At 42.7% G+C, this 21,397-nt stretch overlaps 1 protein-coding gene across 2 annotated transcripts in view; it reads left to right on the forward strand.

Moving 5' to 3' along the window:
* The window catches only part of arhgap10 (Rho GTPase activating protein 10), a 55,544-nt gene extending 35,046 nt beyond the window's left edge, over nt 1-20,498 (forward strand). The window contains exons 17-23 of one of the 2 annotated variants that reach the window (XM_080837723.1): nt 3,742-3,847; nt 6,959-7,118; nt 9,590-9,722; nt 11,872-12,025; nt 16,441-16,557; nt 18,035-18,126; nt 19,071-20,498. In XM_080837723.1, coding sequence (XP_080693849.1) covers nt 3,742-3,847; nt 6,959-7,118; nt 9,590-9,722; nt 11,872-12,025; nt 16,441-16,557; nt 18,035-18,126; nt 19,071-19,159 — 851 coding nt within the window. In that variant the 3' untranslated portion in view covers nt 19,160-20,498. The remainder of the gene's footprint in view (nt 1-3,741; nt 3,848-6,958; nt 7,119-9,589; nt 9,723-11,871; nt 12,026-16,440; nt 16,558-18,034; nt 18,127-19,070) is intronic. The other variant, XM_080837724.1, reaches the window with a different exon arrangement.
* The last annotated feature ends 899 nt before the right edge of the window (nt 20,499-21,397 follow it).

Consider the following 21,397-nt stretch of genomic DNA (forward strand, 5'->3'; position numbering starts at 1 on the left):
TTCCTAGTTACAGTTAAATTGAGAGGGACAGAGAGAGAAGAGGTTCCTTGGATTTGGCACAGGTGTCAGTAAAGCACAGGTGCAAGCCAGTTTAAAGACCCTATTATGATGTCATAATGGCCCAATGTAAGTCAATGGGAGAAATTTATATTCGTTTTTCTTTAATATCTTAAAAAGTATAAAGTTTAGAAAAGTGAAAAATACATAGCATAAGTGTCGTTTACAAGACCTACGCGACAAAGTTTGAATGAAGTTTCTACGTTAAGCGGTTCGGGCTGAATTAATCGCAGAAAAAGGTAACAAGAATAAGAAGAAGAAGAAGAAGAAGCCTAGGAATAACAATACAGGGCATTTCATGCACTGTAATAAGAGTGGAAGAAGGAAAGAAGAAAGGAAAGAAGAGTGAAGAAAGGAGAGAAGAGAGGAAGAAGGAAAGAAGAAAGGACAGAAGAGTGAAAGAAGAAAAGAAAGAGGGTGGAAGAAGGAAAGAAGAAAAGAAGGAAGAGTGGAACAAGGAAAGAAGAAAAGAAAGAAGAGTGAAATAATGAAAGAAGAAAGGAAAGAAGAGTGAAATAAGAGTTGAAGAAGGAAAGAAGAGTAGAAGAAGGAAAGAAGAGCGAACAAGAGTGGCTCTGGATATAAAGAGAGAGTGAAAATATTGAAAAAAGGAGATAAAAATGGAGTGAAGAAGAGAGATTGAGTGTGAGAGAAAGTAGACTGAGAGGGATAGAGAGAAAGATGGAGAGATGGAGAATGGAAGGTGTCTTAACGTTCCTAGTTACAGTTAAATTGAGAGGGATAGAGGAGAGGTTCCTTGGATTTGGCGCAGGTGTCAGTGAAGCACAGGTGCAAGCCAGTTTAAAGACCCTATTATGATGTCATAATGGCCCAATGTCAATGGGAGAAATGTATATTCGTTTTTCTTTAATATCTTAAAAAGTATAAAGTTTAGAAAAGTGAAAAATACATAGCATAAGTGTCCTTTACAAGACCTACGCGACAAAGTTTGAACGAAGTTTCTAAGTTAAGCGGTTCGAGCTGAATTAATCGCAGAAAAAGGTGAGAAGAAGAAGAAGAAGAAGAAGCCTAGGAATAACAATACAGGGCATTTCATGCACTGTAATAAAACCTAGTTATTAGGATTGGTAGGGTTTTATGTATTTCCTTTTTTTTGTAAAATGACGTATATCCCATGTATGATAACAGATAATATATGGATAAAATAAGATAACTAGAAAATGCATTTCCTGAAGGAAATACCAGTGCATGAAATGCAAAAGTTAGGAAAGGAAGAAGAAAAGAAAGAAGAGTGAAAGAAGGAAAGAAGAGTGGAAGAAGGAAAGAAGAAAGGATAGAAGAGTGAAGAAAGGAGAGAAGAGAGGATGAAGGAAAGAAGAGTGAAAGAAGGAAAGAAGAAAAGAAGGAAGAGTGAAGAAAGGAAAGAAGAGTGGAAGAAGAAAAGAAAGAAGAGTGAAGAAAGGAAAGAAGAGTGAAAGAAGGAAATAATAGTGGAAGAAGGAAAGATGAGTGGAAGAAGGAAAGAAGAGTGGAAGAGAAAAAGAGAGTGAAAATATTGAAAAAAGGAGATACAAATGGAGTGAAGGAGAGATTGAGTGTGAGAGAAAGTAGACTGAGAGGGATAGAGAGAAAGATGGAGAGATGGAGAGAAAAAAAGTAGAGAATGGAAGGTGTCTTAATGTTCCTAGTTACAGTTAAATTGAGAGGGACAGAGGAGAGGTTCCTTTGATTTGGCGCAGCTGTCAGTGAAGCACAGGTGCAAGCCAGTTTAAAGACCCTATTATGATGTCATAATGGCCCAATGTAAGTCAATGGGAAAATTTAGATTCGTTTTTATTTAATATCTTAAAAAGTATAAAGTTTAGAAAAGTGAAAAATACATAGCATAAGTGTCCTTTACAAGACCTACGCGACAAAGTTTGAATGAAGTTTCTACGTTAAGCGGTTCGGGCTGAATTAATCGCAGAAAAAGGTAACAAGAATAAGAAGAAGAAGAAGAAGAAGAAGCCTAGGAATAAAAATACAGGGCATTTCATGCACTGTAACTAGAAAATGCATTTCCTGAAGGAAATACCAGTGCATGAAATGCAAAGGTTAAGAAAGGAAGAAGAAAAGAAAGAAGAGTGAAGAAAGGAAAGAAGAGTGGAAGAAAAAAAGAAAGAAGAGTGAAGAAAGGAAAGAAGAGTGAAAGAAGGAAATAATAGTTGAAGAAGGAAAGAAGAAAGGAAAGAAGAGTGAAAGAAGGAAAGAAGAAAGGAGAGTGAAGAAAGGAAAGAAAAGTGAAAGAAGGAAAGAAGAGTGGAAGAAGGAAAGAAGAAAGGAAAGAAGAGTGGAAGAAGGAAAGAAGAGTGGAAGAGAAAAAGAGAGTGAAAATATTGAAAAAAGGAGATAAAAATGGAGTGAAGAAGAGAGATTGAGTGTGAGAGAAAGTAGACTGAGAGGGATAGAGAGAAAGATGGAGAGATGGAGAGAAAAAAAAGTAGAGAATGGAAGGCGTCTTAATGTTCCTAGTTACAGTTAAATTGAGAGGGACAGAGAAGAGGTTCCTTTGATTTGGTGCAGCTGTCAGTGAAGCACAGGTGCAAGCCAGTTTAAAGACCCTATTATGATGTCATAATGGACCAATGTAAGTCAATGGGAACATTTAGATTTGTTTTTATTTAATATCTTAAAAAGTATACAGTTTAGAAAAGTGAAAAATACATAGCATAAGTGTCCTTTACAAGACCTACGCGACACAGTTTGAATGAAGTGTCTACGTTAAACGGTTCGGGCTGAATTAATCGCAGAAAAAGGTAGGAAGAACAAGAAGAAGAAGAAAATGCCTAGGAATAACAATACAGGGCATTTCATGCACTGTAATAATATATGGGTAGAATTTGGAGAGCTTGACAGCCTTGAAATGTATGATGTGCTATTTAGGTTATAGGTTGTACCAATTCTGAATATATGTGTACCGTTAATACACATAATGGCCATTTGTTCAGTTGGTTATTGATGTTGTATTTACTGCGACTGCCAGAGATTAAACCCCGCCATGAGAAGAGATCTTGTTGCTCTTTAAGATGAAGCTTGCATGTGATCTGAGGTTGGACTGAGGCCTATGTATGTTTATCAGCAGCATGTAATGCTGTTATGATGAAAGATGGAAAAAATGGATTTGTGAGTAATACTTGGCTGGGCATATCAGCAGCTATAGGCAGTATTTGACTCTGCTCCAGCAGCTGTCACTCCTGCTGTAACTCAGTTGGTTTGTGTGGGCGGCCAAAAGCACACACATGCAGGTGGGGACCAGGGCAACCAGCTAAAGAGCTTTAAACCCCATGACCTGTGCTTGTAGGGGAGAGTTTTCTGTGACTATGACAGTTCTGGGGTGTAAGTGACTTGAGGTGTACCATATCAGCTTGCTCAGTCATCATTTTTGGGCTGTATCCTGTAGATGTGCTTTACTTTCACACTTGAATATCTTAGAGAAATTCAACACTTTTGTTTGACATCACACTGACACTTGAATCTGGCATAGGTTCACAGAAACTCGTCAGATGTACACACTAAGAGCATAAAAAGAACATGGAGCTTTTTGGCCTGCCTGTGATTTTCGGCCCTTAAACAGTTGAACAATATGTGAGAATACATGGTCATGATCTCATGTGTGGGATGTCCGTCTGTCAGGAGTCTCCCAGTTCTGTTGTCATGTCTGTGTGTGTTCCTGCCTTTCCTCAGAATCTGGCAGCCCTGAGCCCCGTCTGCAGGCCATCCACTGCCTGGTGCACAAACTCCCCGAGAGGAACAGGCTGGTGCTGGGACTGCTCATGAAGCACCTCGCAACGTGAGTAGCAGCCGGAATGTCTTCTGTTAAAGGTTCACTGTCTGCTTCTCCCCTCCGTCTCTGTCCCTCTCTCTCCACATCTCTTCCTCCTCTCACTTCCTCTTCTGGTGGCAGTTGCCCTCATATGGAGGGAATACTTGCTGAACTGCTACAGACACCCCTGTATCCATGTAAGATCTGCTAGACAACGGTAATGACCTTGCACCTTTTCACCAAAGAGCCAGGCTTGTTGGTATGACAGGCAGACCCCACTTAACGATAGTGATGGTACTCCGCCACAGGCTGTTCACCCTCCCGCATCCTTGTTTGATCTCTGTGAGGACTTCAGCTTATAGAAGCATCTCCTGTGAAGCCGTGTGGAAATAAAGCCAGGTTGTTGCGTTCTTTTGTTTGTATGTAGAATTTGCTGTGAAATACATTTTGGCCAAATGCTTGTGGATATTTGCAGGAGCATTACATTCAACAGTAAGATGCATGAATAATGTAATCATGGATATTTTTTATAATCTGTTTAAATTATTACACATTAGATTTTTTTTTTCATATACTTATCTTTCACATCTTCCTATGTTGTGAATTCGGAAACGACTTCTTGTTCCAGCTACCATATTGAGGCTTTTCTATACGTCACTGAAATGATTGCGTCAGTACTGACTGCATCAGTAAGTCAAGGTCAGCACCTCCTGTGTTTGCTGGCATTTATCTGAGAACTTTTTTGAAAATTACATATGTTGATAAGCTTTTGACTAAAGTGAAAAAGGAAACTGTTCTTAACGGTCAGTTAAATTTGTATTTGGTTTGGTGTCACTCCTGAAAATGGTTTAAACTTTGATAGTTCTCCACTCATATGGTTTTGCAGTCATTTAACAATTATAATTGTAATAAGATCTATGTACCCTGCCCTCAGTCATGGCAGCAGGCTTGTATAGACCCTTGAGCTCTTTCTTGCAGACCCCTGGGTTATGGACTGAATCCTCTGGCTGTTCTGCTCCATTTTGGATAAGGCATGAAGTCAGCTGAGTTGTTTAAAGTTAGTTCTGTGCCAGCGCAAATGGATTACCTTGCTATTTTGTATTGTTGTCTGGCCCTTTTATTTTTAGATGGTTCATTTTGTAGTTCTTTCATTGTTAAAAAAGAAATGAAACCATCTTCCCGTGGTCCTTTGTTGGGCTTTCTTATTCCTGAGTTCCTGAGAGCAGAATTTCTCTAGCCCCTACTGTATTTTCTGCTGCATTCCCTCTTTCACATCTTCTCTCACTTTCTCCTCCCTCCCTCTCTCTCTCTCTCTCTCTCTCTCTCTCTATCTCTCTCCCACACATTCTCTCTTTCTTGCTCTTACACACAGAGCAGACTTTTCTGAAGGCTACCCCTCGTCGCCCAGCAACAGCACGCCCCCTCAGTGACAGATGTCCGTGGGGAAGAGAGAGAGGTTACACAGAACAGGAAGCTCAGTTTCCCTCTGTCTGTCTACCTCTGCATCTGTCCATCTTCAATTCACATATCTCTCTTTCTCTCCATCTCTGTCCTCCTTTGCTATCCCCCTGTTTCGCTGCAAGTGAAGCACAATGACCAGACTGCAGCCTTGCTCCTACTTCCAGGGATTAAGAGAAACCTACCAAACGGCTCAAAGTTACGCAACCTTCCTCTTTTCTGCGAGATTAGACGGGATAAGCGTTTTCCAAATAATGTTAGCTAACATTACAACGGTTTACCCTGGCCCTGCTTTTTCACCTTTTATTTTTAAAAGGAGCAAATTGGAGATAAGCACATAATCTCTTTCCCTCTGGCGTTCTGAAATTTGGGCCGCTGCATTTAATAGAAATGTAAAAAGGGAATTTAGTGTCAGTTTAGGCCCCCAAATTTAAAATAAAATTAGGGTTATCCGCCGGGAAATGTACCCCCACTTCTTCTCTACTGTTCTGGCTCCGTGTCTGGTTTGTGGAATGAGTGAAAAAAGGCTGAAGAGGAGAGCAGGTCGCTGTCTGTTATCTGAAACAGGGTTGGAGAGGTGATTCATTGCAGCAGCCAGAGAGAACTTTATCTTCAAATCCCTCGTTTTAAAACATTTCACATTTCACTGACTTCTTTTGCTTAAACCATCAGATCAGAGCAACTTTTAAGACAAATCCCAGTCATAGGAGATCAAATCGACGGAACAGCACAAACCAAAGAGAGACTTTTCTAAATGTCGGCTTTGGAGTGTACTGCTTTTCATATCAACGTTCTTCCTTTACAGGAGGGATTTATGTTTGAACAGCTGTAAGGCTGTTTTGACAGTGTGTGAGATTTTTTTTCTTTCTGTGATTCCAAATTACGGTGTGCTTACATTTTGTTGTAATGTCTATACATTTAATCAGTATAGCAAGCGATTGGGAGTCTTTTATGATCTTTTGTGTGCTTTGTTTCGGAATGAAAACAAAGTGTCGTCTTGTGTTATAGTCCAAGAATGTGTCTACAGTGATTCATTAAATTGTTAGAAAGGTCAACAAAAGGATATGCGGGCCAAAGAGTCGACCACTTAAATCAGCCATATATTTCACAATGATAAAAGATGAAATGCTGCCATGCCCCCTGTGTCCTCAGGACTACTGTCTGCCCCATCACTCTTGGCAGCGCTCGCAGATCTGGCCAAAGTCGAGCTAATTTCTCTTTTAATGACCCACATCAGATCCACTCACGAAGAGCCCATATCAAAGCACTCAAAGAGGACTCTGTAGAGGTCAGTGATCAAGAGAAGAGACAGGTACAGGAGACAGAGTCCAATACTTTCCTAGCACATTCCTCTGTGCCAGGATACTTTCACGCTCATGCGTGTCCTAGTCAGACTCGGCTCCTACTCAGCGGCTCTGGTCTACACTGCTACTCCGAATCCCTGATGCCCAGTATGGGACGCTTTCTGTTGTTTTAGGATGCCAGTGTGGTTAATACGTAATTTCCTGTTTATTTATCTCCGGAAAATCTGTGTGTCTTTACAACTGTTTGTAAACCCCCAACCCCCCCATTTTTCCTTCTGTGTGGCGCATTGTGTTACCTCCTGGTATGAAATGCGCCGTACAAATAAAGTTTGATTTGATTCTGACTCTGTCTTTCTCGGTTTGTGTTGTCTTTCAGTGTGGCAGCCCACAGTAAGCAGAATCTGATGACCGTGGCGAATCTGGGCGTGGTCTTTGGCCCCACACTCATGCGCCCCGAGGAGGAAACTGTGGCCGCCATCATGGATCTCAAGTTTCAGAACATAGTTGTGGAGATCCTCATTGAGCAGCATGAAAAGGTAGGTGAATTTGTATGTGTGTGTTGGTGTATGAGAATAGTTATATGGATATAACTAATGCAATGTTGCTTTACATTAAGCCATATTATCAGTAACAAACTAAAGCATACAGAGCTGCCACCGTGTGTGTGTGTGTGTGTGTGTGTGTGTGTGTGTGTGTGTGTGTGTGTGTGTGTGTCTGGGTCTGGGTCTGGGTCTGGGTCTGGGTCTGGGTCTGGGTCTGGGTCTGTGTGTGTGTGTGTGTGTGTCACACAGACAGACTCCTCTGCCTTGTTTTAATTCTGATTCAGTGAAGTGTCAGCTTGTGTCCAGTAGGGGGAGCCGTGTGTTTTCTCATAGTCACATACCCAGAGGACAGTCCACAGTCAAAAGGCCAACGCCCACAGGCAGCAACATTCATTGGAGCGCCATGGAGTGCACCATTCTAAAATGTTATAAACCTAAAACACCCATTAACAGCAATCCAGTCAAAATGGTGAAAACAAGACTTTATTAAGTAATAGTTCAAAGTATAACAATGACAGAAACACAGCGTTTCATTGCAATTTATTTATTAGCCAACTTCTGCTATAACTGGGTAACCTTAGTTAGTTTTGGTTATTGGTGCCAATGGTTGCCAAGGAATGAACAGTCAGGCTTTTTACCTACAGTGCCAGAAAAGTTAAATTTAAAGAGCTGAGAATGGTAAAACTATGTGGGTTTAATTGAAAACAAAGCCGTTTCTATGGACCTGGTGCTCAAGAAATCCAACAGTGTTGTAAACACCACTAGCATTGGCGCATGTCAGACGCCGCCAGTGGGTGTTTGCCTTTGCCGTCTGTTGTAGGAAACAACACAAGTTTGTTCTTTCTTTTAATTTAACAAATGAGTTTATTTCAATAACAGTTTTAATCTGCTCTAAATGTCACCAAAAGAATGGATAAATGAGATTAACTCCTAATCTGCCAACTGTTCTGTCTGCATTTCATAAGACAAACACTACCTCCTCACTACATAATAAAAAAATCTCTCAGTGTTAATTCTGATATTCCGAAAATGAAAGCACTCTAATTAAATGGGAAAGCAGGTAAGTCTGTTTACAAAGCTCTTTTTTAAAACAATGTCTAGACTGGGGATGCATCGTAGCTGACATTTGAGCACAGTTCTCTGCTCTGTATCAATTTGAAATAAAATGAAAAAATAAACAAAATTAAATAGAAATAACACCTGGAAAACGTTGTAGCCTCACCTCTACAGCCTCAGTGCGATGTGTGGAGTGGAGTGGAGCCGGAGTTAGAGGGGGGAAGAGGGAGGTTTAATATTCTGTACCGTTACAGTACAGTGAGACTGAGGAGAGATGCAGTCTGAGATTCAGAGCAATGACTTGGCAGCCTGCTGCTCTATCTGTCCAACTCTCTGAGTCTCTCTCTGTTGGTCTGGTTGGTCTGTTGTGTTCTCTCTCTTTCTGTCTTTCTTTCTTTCTTTCTTTCTTTCTTTCTTTCTCTCGCACACACACACACACACACACACACACACACACACACACTCACACATATACACACACACACACACACACATATACACACATACACATACACACACACACACACACACACACACACACACACACACACACACACACACACACACACAGACATATACACACATACACACACACACACACACACTATCCCACTCTCTCTATCTCTGTCTCACTCTGACACACATGCACACGCACACGCACACGCACACGCACACACACACACACACTATCCCACTCTCTCTATCTCTGTCTCACTCTGACACGCACACACACACACACACACACACACACACACTATCCCACTCTCTCTATCTCTGTCTCTCTCTGACACACAAACACATACACACACTTACTGTCTCCCTCTATCTCTCACTGTTTCACTCTTACACACACACACACACACACTTACTGTCTCCCTCTCTCTCACTGTCTCAGACAGATATTAGCTTCTTGTGTGAGTCTCCAGGCTGTCGATAGCCCCAGATGCTGTGAACAGACAGCTCTCTGCATTCTGATCCATCTGTGCTGAAGAAAGATGGAAAAAGAGACAGAGAAGAAGCATCAAGAGGAGAGAAATGGGGAAAAAAGGATAAGGAGAATCATTGAGTGGTAGAGAAAGAGGAAAGGGGAGTGGGTGTGGGAAAGTGAAATGAAGGGAGGGAGGAAAATGAAACGGGAAGAAGGAATTCGCAGGACAGTGTCATAGGGGGGAAAAAAGGACAAAAAAAATGCAAAAAAACATGTTTCCCAGCAATCTCAGATTTCAGCCTCTGCTTTCTGCCTCGCTGTCTTCAACAGTGAAGCCTGCATCGCTCTCCCTTTTGAGACCTGTGCATGTCCATTGGTTTTGCTGGGGCCTGGGAAATCAAAGAATAAGGGCCAAAAGCCAAACTATCTACAGTCTTAACAGAACACTGTCAGCACTCACATAGATAACTTGTGTTTCCAGATTTTCGGTGATATCCCCAGCGAGTGCCCCTCAACAACGGCCTTCTCAGCCCCCACACGCCAGTCCAAGAAGCTGGGTCGCCAGAACAGACCCCTCGCTGTGTACAACCCTCAGGCGCTGGACATCCAGACAGGTACCAAACCACTGGGCTGCCCTGAGCCTCCACACATAGAGGCATGTGGCCTTCATGTCCTGTCCGACTCAGTCATTACTTCACTACTTTTACTTCACTACTTTTGGTTGGTCATTGTGCAGCTGAATCCAACAGCTGAGGGAAGCAGCAGTCAGCAGGGACGTGGTGTGAGGAACACCAGCATCACCCACCTCACACATATGTATCACTCAGGCTTATTCCAGCCTCACCGGCTGTCTGTGGAATGAATAACTTGTCAAAGCAGAGTTGAGGTGGCCACCACCACCTCCTTCATCATGGCCGTGTTATACAGACCTGGAATGAGTGATGGATTGGCATCCCCAGTCATTTTAATATTTTCCAAACTAGCACAGTCCAACGCAAGAGCCTGTCACCTGGGACAGGTATCAATCAGAGAAGCTAAATATGTATTTCCCTTGTTATTGTCCAACATTGGTCAGTCACTGGTAGTAAAATATATAGAAATGTAGAAATTAAAAATTTTATTTGAAAAAACAGAAATACACCTTTTTGAATGGAGGCAACACTATGTTTGTGAATATATTCTGAGCAGTTTAGCTGGAAGGGGGGGTGTCATTGGCTAAAGCTAACTTTCCTCAGTACAGAAATGGTTTTACTTTTGGCACAGAAATGAAACTATAGTTTGTGCACTATTGGAACAGAATTAGATTCTGTTCCATTAGTTTGAATATTATCAGTCTGGAATGGTTGTTGAATGAATAGATTTCTCTCTGTATGGTTTATCGCCATTCTGTAGCATTAGGGATTATCAGCATTAGCTATTTATCAGTGGAGAGGGACAAAAGAATGCTGAAGTGAATCCTTGTGTGGTGCTTAGTCGATGCGGGGGCAATTGGGCTCTAAGTCGATGATGGGGCAATTGGGCTCTGCTCTGTGCAGACACCTCTGGCTGCTGGCACTCCCTTCTGGGAACAGCATCGTCAGTGTAAGCCGTATCTTTAGTCAGTTACTTTGTGATATAAATTGATTAAAATTACTGACTATAATCAATTTATTAAAATTGTGCATGACAGGAAATCGAAACCTCCAGTTCACTTGAACACAGGGGCGTGGACTTGAAGGCACTTTTGTCACAGATCCGTACCAATAATAATTTTAACAGATTTGAGCCTCAACTTGTTCTAACATTAGATTGTATTGGATTTTGAAGACTGCCGTTTGATGAGGCCAAAGACAAACTAAAGCTAATTAAAGCTGAGCTAGTATGTTTTTAAAGACATGAGTATATCTGTAGATGCCACTGAATGATGGAAGTACACATTGCCTCAGCGTGTGGGGGATAGAAATGAGCTGGAACAAATGTCTTAAAAATATGGTAACGTTAAATGACAAGATCCTTTTTCTCACAAAACAAATATTGCACACCAACACACACACACAAAGTTTTAATTTAAGTTCAGTAACTTGGTTCTTAAGGCTCTGTGTGAAGAAGCATTGAATCCACACAGCTGTGCCCAGCACTGCATAACTCTGAAACTGCTACAGAGATGATTAATTGAATGTGCACTGAGTCTTCAGCTAAAAGAGCAAATCTTTGCAATGCTAATATTAGCTGACAAAAGAGTTATGTACAATTGTATTCCCTCCCAAAATAAAAGAAAATGGTCAAAAAAGATTCACCAATTGTCACTCAAAAATAATTTCTCTTCAGGTATGTGAGGAATTGTATATTCCTTAGGCATGTTTACAAACAGACTCTTATACTGATCACTAAATAACATCCCTTCAGCACTACAGTTTGTCTAGTATACTTATATTATATATTTCCAAGGATAGAAATCAAAATACTGTTGGCATATGATGTTAAGCCATGTGAAGCAAACATTCTCAGGAAGGGCATAACATTTCTTCAAGTGTATGAATTATATTTATGAAAAGATGGCCTCAGGTACATTATTTACACTTTACATTTAGATGTTATTGACACACCTATGGTCAAGTAAGAGTTCTGTAGTTAAGAATGTATGCTATCCTATCTCTGTCATGGTGCATGAAAGACATGACCTTTTCCAAAAAGAGCAAAAGTGAGTTGATTCTTGAGTGAATGTAATGCAATGTAAAGTGGTACGATCCATCCTGAACTTGTGCCATCTGTGTGTTTGTTCAGTGTCTGTGGGGAGTGAAAGCGCCCCCCCAGCTCCTGATGAGGCCTCCCTAGGCAGTAACGACTCGGTCTCCTCACACTCCTCTGGGACCCCCCCACAGAAGGCCAAAAACCCCCACGACACCAGCCACGCCACGCCAAGCCCCGACAGCCCCGGGTAAGAGAGAGCCTGTCCTGCTTCTGGGCATATGTGTGCTTACCTGCCAAACCATGCAGGCTAAGTTCTATGGTCACACGTACTGGTTGCAGCATGTCAGCTACACAGAGTTCATACACAGTTTTCTTTATTATATATTTTTTTGTATTTATTATATTTGATCGGACGCAAACATTTGTTTCTATAGAGCAGAACCATAAGTTCATCATCATCTACAAATTCAAAGGCTACTGCTTTTAAAAAAAAAAAGTGCTGAAAACAGATTCACTCTACCTATGGAATAGTGGTCTGTTTTAGTTTTTCTTAGTTTCATTGCTTTTGTTTCCCCTCTCAGGGCTTTCCTTTCCTTATTACGACACAAAACAAGACACTTGGCATATTCTTACTCTTTCTCGCTCTCTTGATTCCTTTTTCAGACCATCTATCATTTTGTCTGTCTGTCACAGTGCCTGTCTGTCTGTCTGTCTGGCGAGCTGCTATCTAAGCCCAGCCCTTGAGAGTGACTTCTAGCTGCGGGGCTTGTGTTGAATGCTGATGGTGCAGGATAAAATGTGGTCCTTGTGCTGTCATATACTGCAGAGGCACCTTGGAATGAACTTATTCTCCTTCTCTCTATCACTGTTGTCCTGTCTGTTTGTCCATATCGGTCTGCCTCTCTCATTCACACACACTTTCTCCAGCTCACTGTCATGCAGAAGATATAGAAAAGTTTTAGAGTGGAAAAAATGAAAGTACCAAAACTTTACCTGGGGAAAAAAAGCCATTCTTTTTGGACACGAGTCAATTGTAGTCATGGCAGTTTCTTAACAATATATCTAGGGGCTTGACTCCTCCAGCCAACTTACATTATGTAACAGCCATCCTCCTCCTCCTCCTCCTCCATGTCTGCTCCTTCTGCTGGAGGAGAGAGGAGGATCGTCGCCATGCTGTACTATAAATCTGACTTCTCATTTGCAGGCAGGACAGGTGGCTGTGCAGTTGCCCCTGTAAACGCTGTCGACATGACGACATGTTTATCTTGTTTACCCCTGCTAGGGCTGCTGTCCTTTAGGGGAGGCCCTCCTTGCTGTGTGCCAGCGGGTGTCATGCCGCCTGTGTGTCGCCTTCTAAATCTTTTCCAGTGCTAGCGATGATGTGCTATGGTCTGCTCCTAAACACAATAAACCGTCCTAGTGCCACTTGAAGCTGTTAATTGTGTCTGACTGGCTTTTCTAAAGGGATTTTTTGGCGTGTGCCTAAAAGTTGTTTTCTACCTCACTAGTCTCCAATGAAATAAACTGTGAAAATGGATGGTTACGTACATAATGCTTGGGAATTTAAAAATACTTTAAGGGCAATGAAATGTGGTAAATTATTGTGGGTGTTATTACCTGCTGTAGAAATTATTATAATTAACTACAAAGACGTTTCCCATGGTGCAGGTTCATGTGTGAGGCTCTGGTCATCTTCTGGCAGTGTGTGTGTGTGTGTGTGTGTGTGTGTGTGTGTGTGTGTGTGTGTGTGTGTGTGTGTGTGTGTGTGTGTGTGTGTGTGTGTGTGTGTGTGTGTGTGTGTGTGTGTGTGTGTGTGTGTGTGTGTGTGTGTGTGTGTGTGTGTGTGTGTGTGTGTGTGTGTGTGTGTGGGTCACTCAGTGAATTCATAGAGTTTGTTCCAGAATTATCTCTTTGTGACCAGTTTATCCCATGGCCCACTTTACCAGCACACCGATGGCAACACCATTTTAAGCTTTAGGAAAGTTGGGCCATCCAGGTTATTGACATGTCTGACATGGCACCATGCAAACAGTGTCTAAGCCACGGGATCCGATGTCCAGCTGCAAAGGGTCCGGACCCTTGTGCCTGTCCTCACAGCGCTGTTGTACTTCACTTAATGAGACATGTGTTGTCTTATGGAGAATTTACATTTCATTTGGACACTTTTGGCTGATCCCAGAGCTGTTTTCTGTTCCACATTGAGCAGATGTGTTTCATCCTTTACTGTGCACGTGTACCCCTACAGTAACCCTCTAAGTCAAAAACTAAAGATCCATTGGAGAAAATGAAAATAGCCGGTAATACTTGGTTTAGTCAACAGAGCTATTTTTACGGACCGTTAGATGAGAGTAATTTTCTTTCCTCTGGCCTAGTTGTAATTGTGGAAGCAATTTTAGTTTTAAAAAAAAAAGAACACATTTTCTCTGCTGTTCACTTAGTTGCCAGGGTAACTACGGTGAAAATAATTTCAATTCAAAATCTGCATTCAGCAAAATACAGTGAATAATTATAGATCATATTAGATGCATGGATTTTGGAAAATTAAACTTTTAAATTGGTCAAACAAGTTTTATATTAGATTCCTCATTTGCATAATTTGTGTTACTGTGTGTGTGTGTGTGTGTGTGTGTGTGTGTATGTGTGTTTTGCGGGAGAGAGAGACTGTGTGTGACAGACAGACAGACAGACAGACAGACAGACAGACAGACAGACAGACAGACAGACAGACAGACAGACAGACAGAGAGAGCTGGCAGCAGGCAGCAGGCCTGTGTCAGAGGGTTAATGTGAGTCTGTGCTGCACTGCAGTGAGCTGGAGCCTCATGCTGCTGCTGCTCACCGACTGCAGAACCATTAATCACCCGCACTCATCTACTGTCCTAGCCGTCTGACGCCGACTCCCTCTCTCTCTCCCCCCCCCCTATCTTCCTCTCTCTCTCCCTGTCTTTTCCTCTACCTCTCTCCCCCTGTCTTTACCTCTTCCTCTCTCTCTATTCCTGTCTTTTCCTCTCTCTCTCCCTCTCTCTCCCCCTATCTTTTCCTCTCTCTCTCTTCCTGTCTTTTTCTCTCCCTTTCTCTCCCTGTCTTTTCCTCGATCTCTCCCCCTGTCTTTTCCTCTCCTTCTCTCTCTCCCTGTTTTTTCCTCTCTCTTCCTGTCTTTTCCTCTCTCCCTATCTCATTTCTTCTCTCTGTCCTGTTTCTTTTGTCTCCCTCCTGTCTCTCTCCTGCCTCCTCCTCTCTAACTCCATATTTGTCTGCCTGGCTGTCTCTTTGATTTCCTCCCTCGGTTAACTAAGCCTTTCTCTAGGTTTCTCTGGCTCCCTGAGGCGCTCTCACCCTCTTCCTCTGCACTCGCTCGCTGCCATGCTTCTGTTTGTTTCTGTCTTCTTGGGGAAGGTTGTTATACGTGTACTGTATGTATGCATTTGAATCTGCTCTGTTTTTTTCACCCAAATATTGTAAAGACTGTAGTTTCTTCCTCCATCCAAACAGAGCACATCCACTGAGCTGTGTTATTTACGCCCTTGTTTTAGAGTTAACTTTCCTATCAGAGAAGCTCACCAGAAATCATAGCAGTCTGGTTTTCCCAAAGCTACAGCAGCTTCAGGTTAGAGTTGGTAGTTGAGCTCAGCAGATGATCAAAGAAAGGGTAAAGAAAGGGAGGAGAAGGCGAGAGAGAGGCCAGCTCTGAGAGTGAGGGTGGCTGTAGGGATCGAGACACAGGCAGGAGGATGGAGACGAAGGGCAGAGATGAAGATGAAGTGAAGCTGAGTTTGATTTCACATTAAATATGCTTCGCTACTCCAGAGTGTTTTATTATCAAGTGTTAAAATTAAACTTTATGGTGACGATTCTTTTTTTTATGACAAGTCAATTCCCTTTATCACCCCATCCTTGTTCATCATGTTTGCACTTTCTGCTGTTAGGTTTTCGCTCATTCAGGCATAAAATAGTAATAAGGATATGTACTATAGGAGGGCATTGTTTTATTAGCTTCACTGCATGTAGCTTCAGTATTAGATGGTTTTGGTGGTTGGTAGTGTTCGAGCTGCAATAAGGGCATGGAGAAGGGAGAATAGGAGAGAGAAGTGTGAGAGTGAGCGAGAGGTGGGAGGGAGGAAAAAACTGTTTTGAGGGGAGGCTAGGGCTGTCAGTAGTCAGTAGAGGGATGGGAATGTTTGGTGAGCCCTTGGCTTCTGGACGTGTCGACTTCGACTCCAGCAGCACCAATCCTGACCACATTTAGAGTGCACAGCAGCACTGCACACAAATGACCACACACATACTCACTAAGAAATAAACACAAATGAACACACACATTCTCACTAAGAAATAAATACAAATGAACACACACATTCTCACCAAGAAATAAACACAATTACGGACTCACTCTCTGGCTCTCACATGTTCATATCATACCGACCCACACCAGCACATCTTAGGACTGCAACCCTCTCTGCCACTGCCTTGTTTTATAGAGATTATGCGTGGGAACACAGTCTGTCCCTAACTGGTATCTGCTTGTCTGTATGTCTATGTGAGTGTATATGTGCATCTGTTTGTGTGCATGCATGCTCAGCCACTAAAATGTGGTTACCTTTGATGCCGACTGCAGGAATTGGTGAGATCTAGTTGTGAGTAAAAGTGTGTGTTTTGTGTGTAGGTTGTGCTCTGCCATGGCCCTGTGGACCATCTCTGCCTCTGCTACCTCAGGACCGCCTCTGGTGTCCCCCAGCAGAGCCCCAAGAGGAGTCACGGACGGCGAGCCGGCGGAGGAGAGGTGAGTCACCTGTGGACTTCTCTCCACTCCACTAATGCACTCCACTTCCCAGAGCTTCCAGTATGAAGGAAGGTCAGCAGAGTAGCACAGTCCTTGGACTGGTGTGTGTGGGGCTGCATGGGCTTCACTGCAGCATGCTGTGTGTGCTGTGGGTTTTACTTTCAAGGCTTTCTCTTAAAGACACTCTTTGTCTGTTTGTAATGTACTTTCTGACAATTCAGTTTTTTTTTGTGCTTGTGTCAAGTGTATAGCTGTTTAAAGGGGCCATCAAAGGTTTCTTCCAAATATAGCCGAAACATAGAATAGCTGATATTTGGCTGAAGAGACATAGATTAACACCAGTCTGACAAATGTGTCCATTTCAAACACATCACAAATGGTTCTGGGCAGCCTAATTAACTTCAAACCTTCCTAATTTGCTTCCTGTTACAAAGACATTTATCATCTTACTCATTATTACATTTCCACATTTGGACTATTTGGGATGTTAAACACAGTACATTCACACTTTTGAAAATACGTGAAAAGTGATGGTTAAGATCAGCCCCAGCTCCAAGTCTACATATTCCATATTTCAGGGTTGGGGGACATGTAGTGTCCCCTTCTTGAGCAATCCCATCAACCCTAGTGAAGAGAGGAACAGAGGGTGCAGCCTACAAATATGGCTTATGTTGCCCATCCCCTCCCTGCTGTTTTGTTGTATGTAAATATTGTCTGCCTTGGCATCCATCCATTGCACCAAGCTGTCTGTTTTTTTGTGGAGTGGAGGTGTTTGTGCTCTGCCTGTCTCTGTCTCAAACGCACTGTTGTTGCTCTCAGGAAACCCATGAAATATTTATCAGTCAGCCAGGTAGCCAAAGACCAGCTTCTTTTTGTACTAAAGAGATCCCATTATAAATCATCACTTGTGGCAAGATGGCTCCGAAGCATAATTACCGTGGCTTTGACACTGAGACCCGGATATTAGTGAACGTAAACTGGTACATTAAGATTATTAGATCTTCCATTGACATTATTCCTGGAGCTCAATTAGTTCTCCCCCCAACCATCCATTCTTACTCTGATGCCCAGTAGGTATCCATCCTCCCCAGTGTTCCTTCCTGTGTGTGGTGCACACCTCATGGATTTAGTGTTGGGAAAAGACTCCAGCAGAGACCAAACAGCCATACAGCCTCTGTATGCAATTCTGAACATTTACAGACAAATATGCAAACACACACACACACACACACACACACACACACGCACACGCACACACAAACAGAGAGAGGGGGGGTGCAGGAAGATATTTTTGTAGATTGAACGTGTTGATTACCCAACAATACCTCTTGTAGGCTGCAGTTGTTGTACACATGTACACACACACACACACACACACACACACACACACACACTGTGGAGGGTGACGGTGTTCTTGATTGAAGGCTGGGCTGTAAGGCAGGGTTTCTCCCCCTCACTGATTGCCTCCATTTCTCAGTGTCAGCACGCAGAAGGCCAAGGCCGTCTACCCCTGTGAGGCGGAGCATGACTCGGAGCTCTCCTTCCAGGCCGGCGCAATCTTCCAAAATGGTGAGTGTTAGCCCTCCGTTATCACTCTGCCTGCTCAGCCCAGCCCAGCACCAGACAGCACAGCACCAGACAGGAAAGGACAGGACAGGGTGGCACGCGCCTTTTATTGGATTCCACAGGGACTGGGAAACAAATGTGGAGAGGATGGTTGATGCTTTATCAGAGATGGAAGTAGAGGGGTAGGGAAGGACAGAGGAGTGGGAGGGTGGAGGGAGGCAACCACCTCCCTCCATAAAAGCACGGACACAGACACACACGCACATGTGCAGACGCAGACGCAGACGCAGACGCAGACGCAGGTGCTCTGTGTTAGAAGATTTAGACTTTAAAGTCACTGTAAAACAATAAAATGTAGTCACCCACATCCTTATCTGCGGTGACTGATAATACTTCTTACTGATTGGCCAGTAGGATGCCCTCATATTTTCCCATACTCACAAATTTACCGGTTAAAAGTCAAAAGCTACGAACATGTGCGGGAGGTGCAAGACTGCTTTGAGGCAGTAAAATAGCACCTGCCATTGCCTGACTATAAGTCTGTGACTAGTAGTTCTTTTGAGTCTTGTTTTTCTTTAAGCTTTCACAGCTGTGAAGCCACATAAGCATGGCTTCCTGCTTTGGTCTGGTGGCTGTTGCTTAGCATTGAACTACTCAGCAGTGGAGACACTTCACACAGGGCATGCAATGGCCGTCACCTCATGTCAATGGGAAAAAATCTTGGACCAGTTGGTCCCTTGCCGAAGACAAAGACAGGCGACAGTATTGTGAATAATTCACTATTGACTTTTTTTTGGTTTTCCTCTTTTGTTCCTTTCTATTACCTCATGTCATGAGACTTTATGAGAGTTTTCCCTTGGCCCTTGTTGAGTGTGATGTGTTAGTGCTGAATGCGTTTTGAGTGACATGTGTGTATGACGTGCTAATGCCGCCTCCTCTCTCTGCAGTGACTGTGTCGCGGGAGCCCGGCTGGCTGGAAGGAGTGCTGGAGGGGAAGAAGGGCCTAATCCCTGAAAATTATGTGGAGATGCTGTAGCACACTCACACACACACACAGACAGACAGACAGACAGACAGACAGACAGACAGACAGACAGACAGACAGACAGACAGACAGACAGACAGACAGACAGACAGACAGACAGACAGACAGACAGACAGACAGACAGACAGACAGACAGACAGACAGACAGACAGACAGACAGACAGACAGACAGACAGACAGACAGACAGACAGACAGACAGACAGACATATTTACACTGTCTCTTCCACACATAGGAACAGGCCTCCTGACACTTACACATGGTATCCATGGTCACGGCGGAATCTTCTCTCCCTCCATGTTCTTTTTTTTCTTTAAACCATCTGTCTGCTCTTCATGAAAAGGCAAAAAAAAAAAATAATTTCAGTCGGACACAGCTTGATTTAACGGAAGCGCGAGCGAGGAAGAGACAGCATGTGTGGCCGCTGACGTCACTGGACGAGGGGTGAAAACAGCACTCCGATGGGTTTGGATCAGCAGACGGGACACAGAGCCTAAACTGTGCCTTTTGGAGCTGCCCACAGACATTCTGGCCTTCCGTTATGCAACCATCCCAGTGATTCCCGGCATAATTAGCTGATGTTTCTTTCATAACATGCTTTAGGGAGGCCAGCATGACGGCTCTTTACTGTTTCACCGACCCAACACAGAGGGTTCATTGGAGTATGTCTTGTACTCTGGAGTTTTAAAAAAAGGATATTGATATATTTTTATTTTGTTTTTATCTGATTTTTCAGTTGATTTTTTTTCTATTGTTTGAGTCCCATTTTTATTTTCAAAATATTTCACTTCAGTTCAGATATCATAGTTCCACTACCCTTCACCCGTTCAATGTCCTGATGTCCACATTTGACGCCGTCCAATGATTTTGGGCAGAGCAAGTATTTCAGAAAATGTTGTACATAAATGAAGTGATTTTTATTGATAATATGAAAGACAAAAATTATTCTATTATATAATGACACAGATATATCACTTCAGAATGCACGTTACACAATCTTAAGTCTACTGTGTCTCTCTATGTGTCTTTATTGTGTATTTGACATTGACCTCCAGAAGCCATTGTGGTGTGGTGCTGTCCACTGGATGTCCACTGCTGTTGGGACGAGCCCCCTTCCCGAAGAGTCCTCACTCCAAGTCCACACTCCCACTTTTAGTCTCTTGCTGTTTTGTTGAAAAATGTTCATTTCCCTAAAAGCTGAAGTGTTCTTCATGAGGGAATGTTTGCTTGCTAATTTAAGACAGTGATGGATGTTTGTAAAGGTTTTTGGCATGAGTTTCACTTTTGTATTGTATTATCCTGTTGATCAATGTTAAATGAATAAAATATTTTATTATTCAGTCTAGCATTTTTTTTTTTTGAGTATCAGGGACTTAGACTACACCAACTGATAAAAATAGTGTGCTTTTTCAAACCTACTGCCCAAAATATATCCAACTGCTGTTGCTGCAGTAGCTAGGTGCCATGATTTAAGTACAAATAAGCTGTAAAAAGACATGTTTATTTTATTGATTAAATATTTAGTTATTAATGATTATGTTATCTTACTACAACCATACTTAATATCAGTGAGTCATGTGCTACACCAAATGCATATATATCTTGCAGTGACACCATTTGTGGAGTTGTATTTGGCGAGATCATGCAGCCTGTAAGCCCTGTGTTCCCTGACACAGTCCATCACAATCACTCCCTCCCTGAAACTCCCTCTCCCCATGTCTCTCACTAACCATAAATGATGGCTTGAGTTGTACGCAGACTCATGCTACCTTTCTACAAGCACTTTCACTGAAAATATAATTTATAAAAAGTTACTATAACTCTGGTCACTCCACCTGCCAAACTGAATTATGATGTATGTTTGTGCTGCTGACTCCCGCTGATCATTTAGATGTTAGTCAGTGATGCGACATGTGTAAACACTTAGACGGCCTTTGTTTAATTAGGGTACAAACCACTTCCCGGCGGCCACTACAGAGTGTATCTGTCTGATGCTCTTACCCCGGTTACATAATGATTATGACTGCAGTCACAGACAGGCGGTAACTAATGGAGCCTGTGATTGGGCGAGGCACAGGGGGAGGCCAAAAATAGGCCCAGAGTCAGCCCATCAGTTGCCTTCATAATCAAATGAGCCAGATCTAATGAGATGGGTTTACTCTCTCGGCTGCAGCCCCCACCACCCAATCTTACAGCTTTTCACTTCCCCTCAGAGACGAGGCAAGTGTTT

The sequence above is a fragment of the Sprattus sprattus genome, assembly GCF_963457725.1.
Source record: "Sprattus sprattus genome assembly, chromosome: 4".
NCBI lineage: Eukaryota > Metazoa > Chordata > Actinopteri > Clupeiformes > Clupeidae > Sprattus > Sprattus sprattus.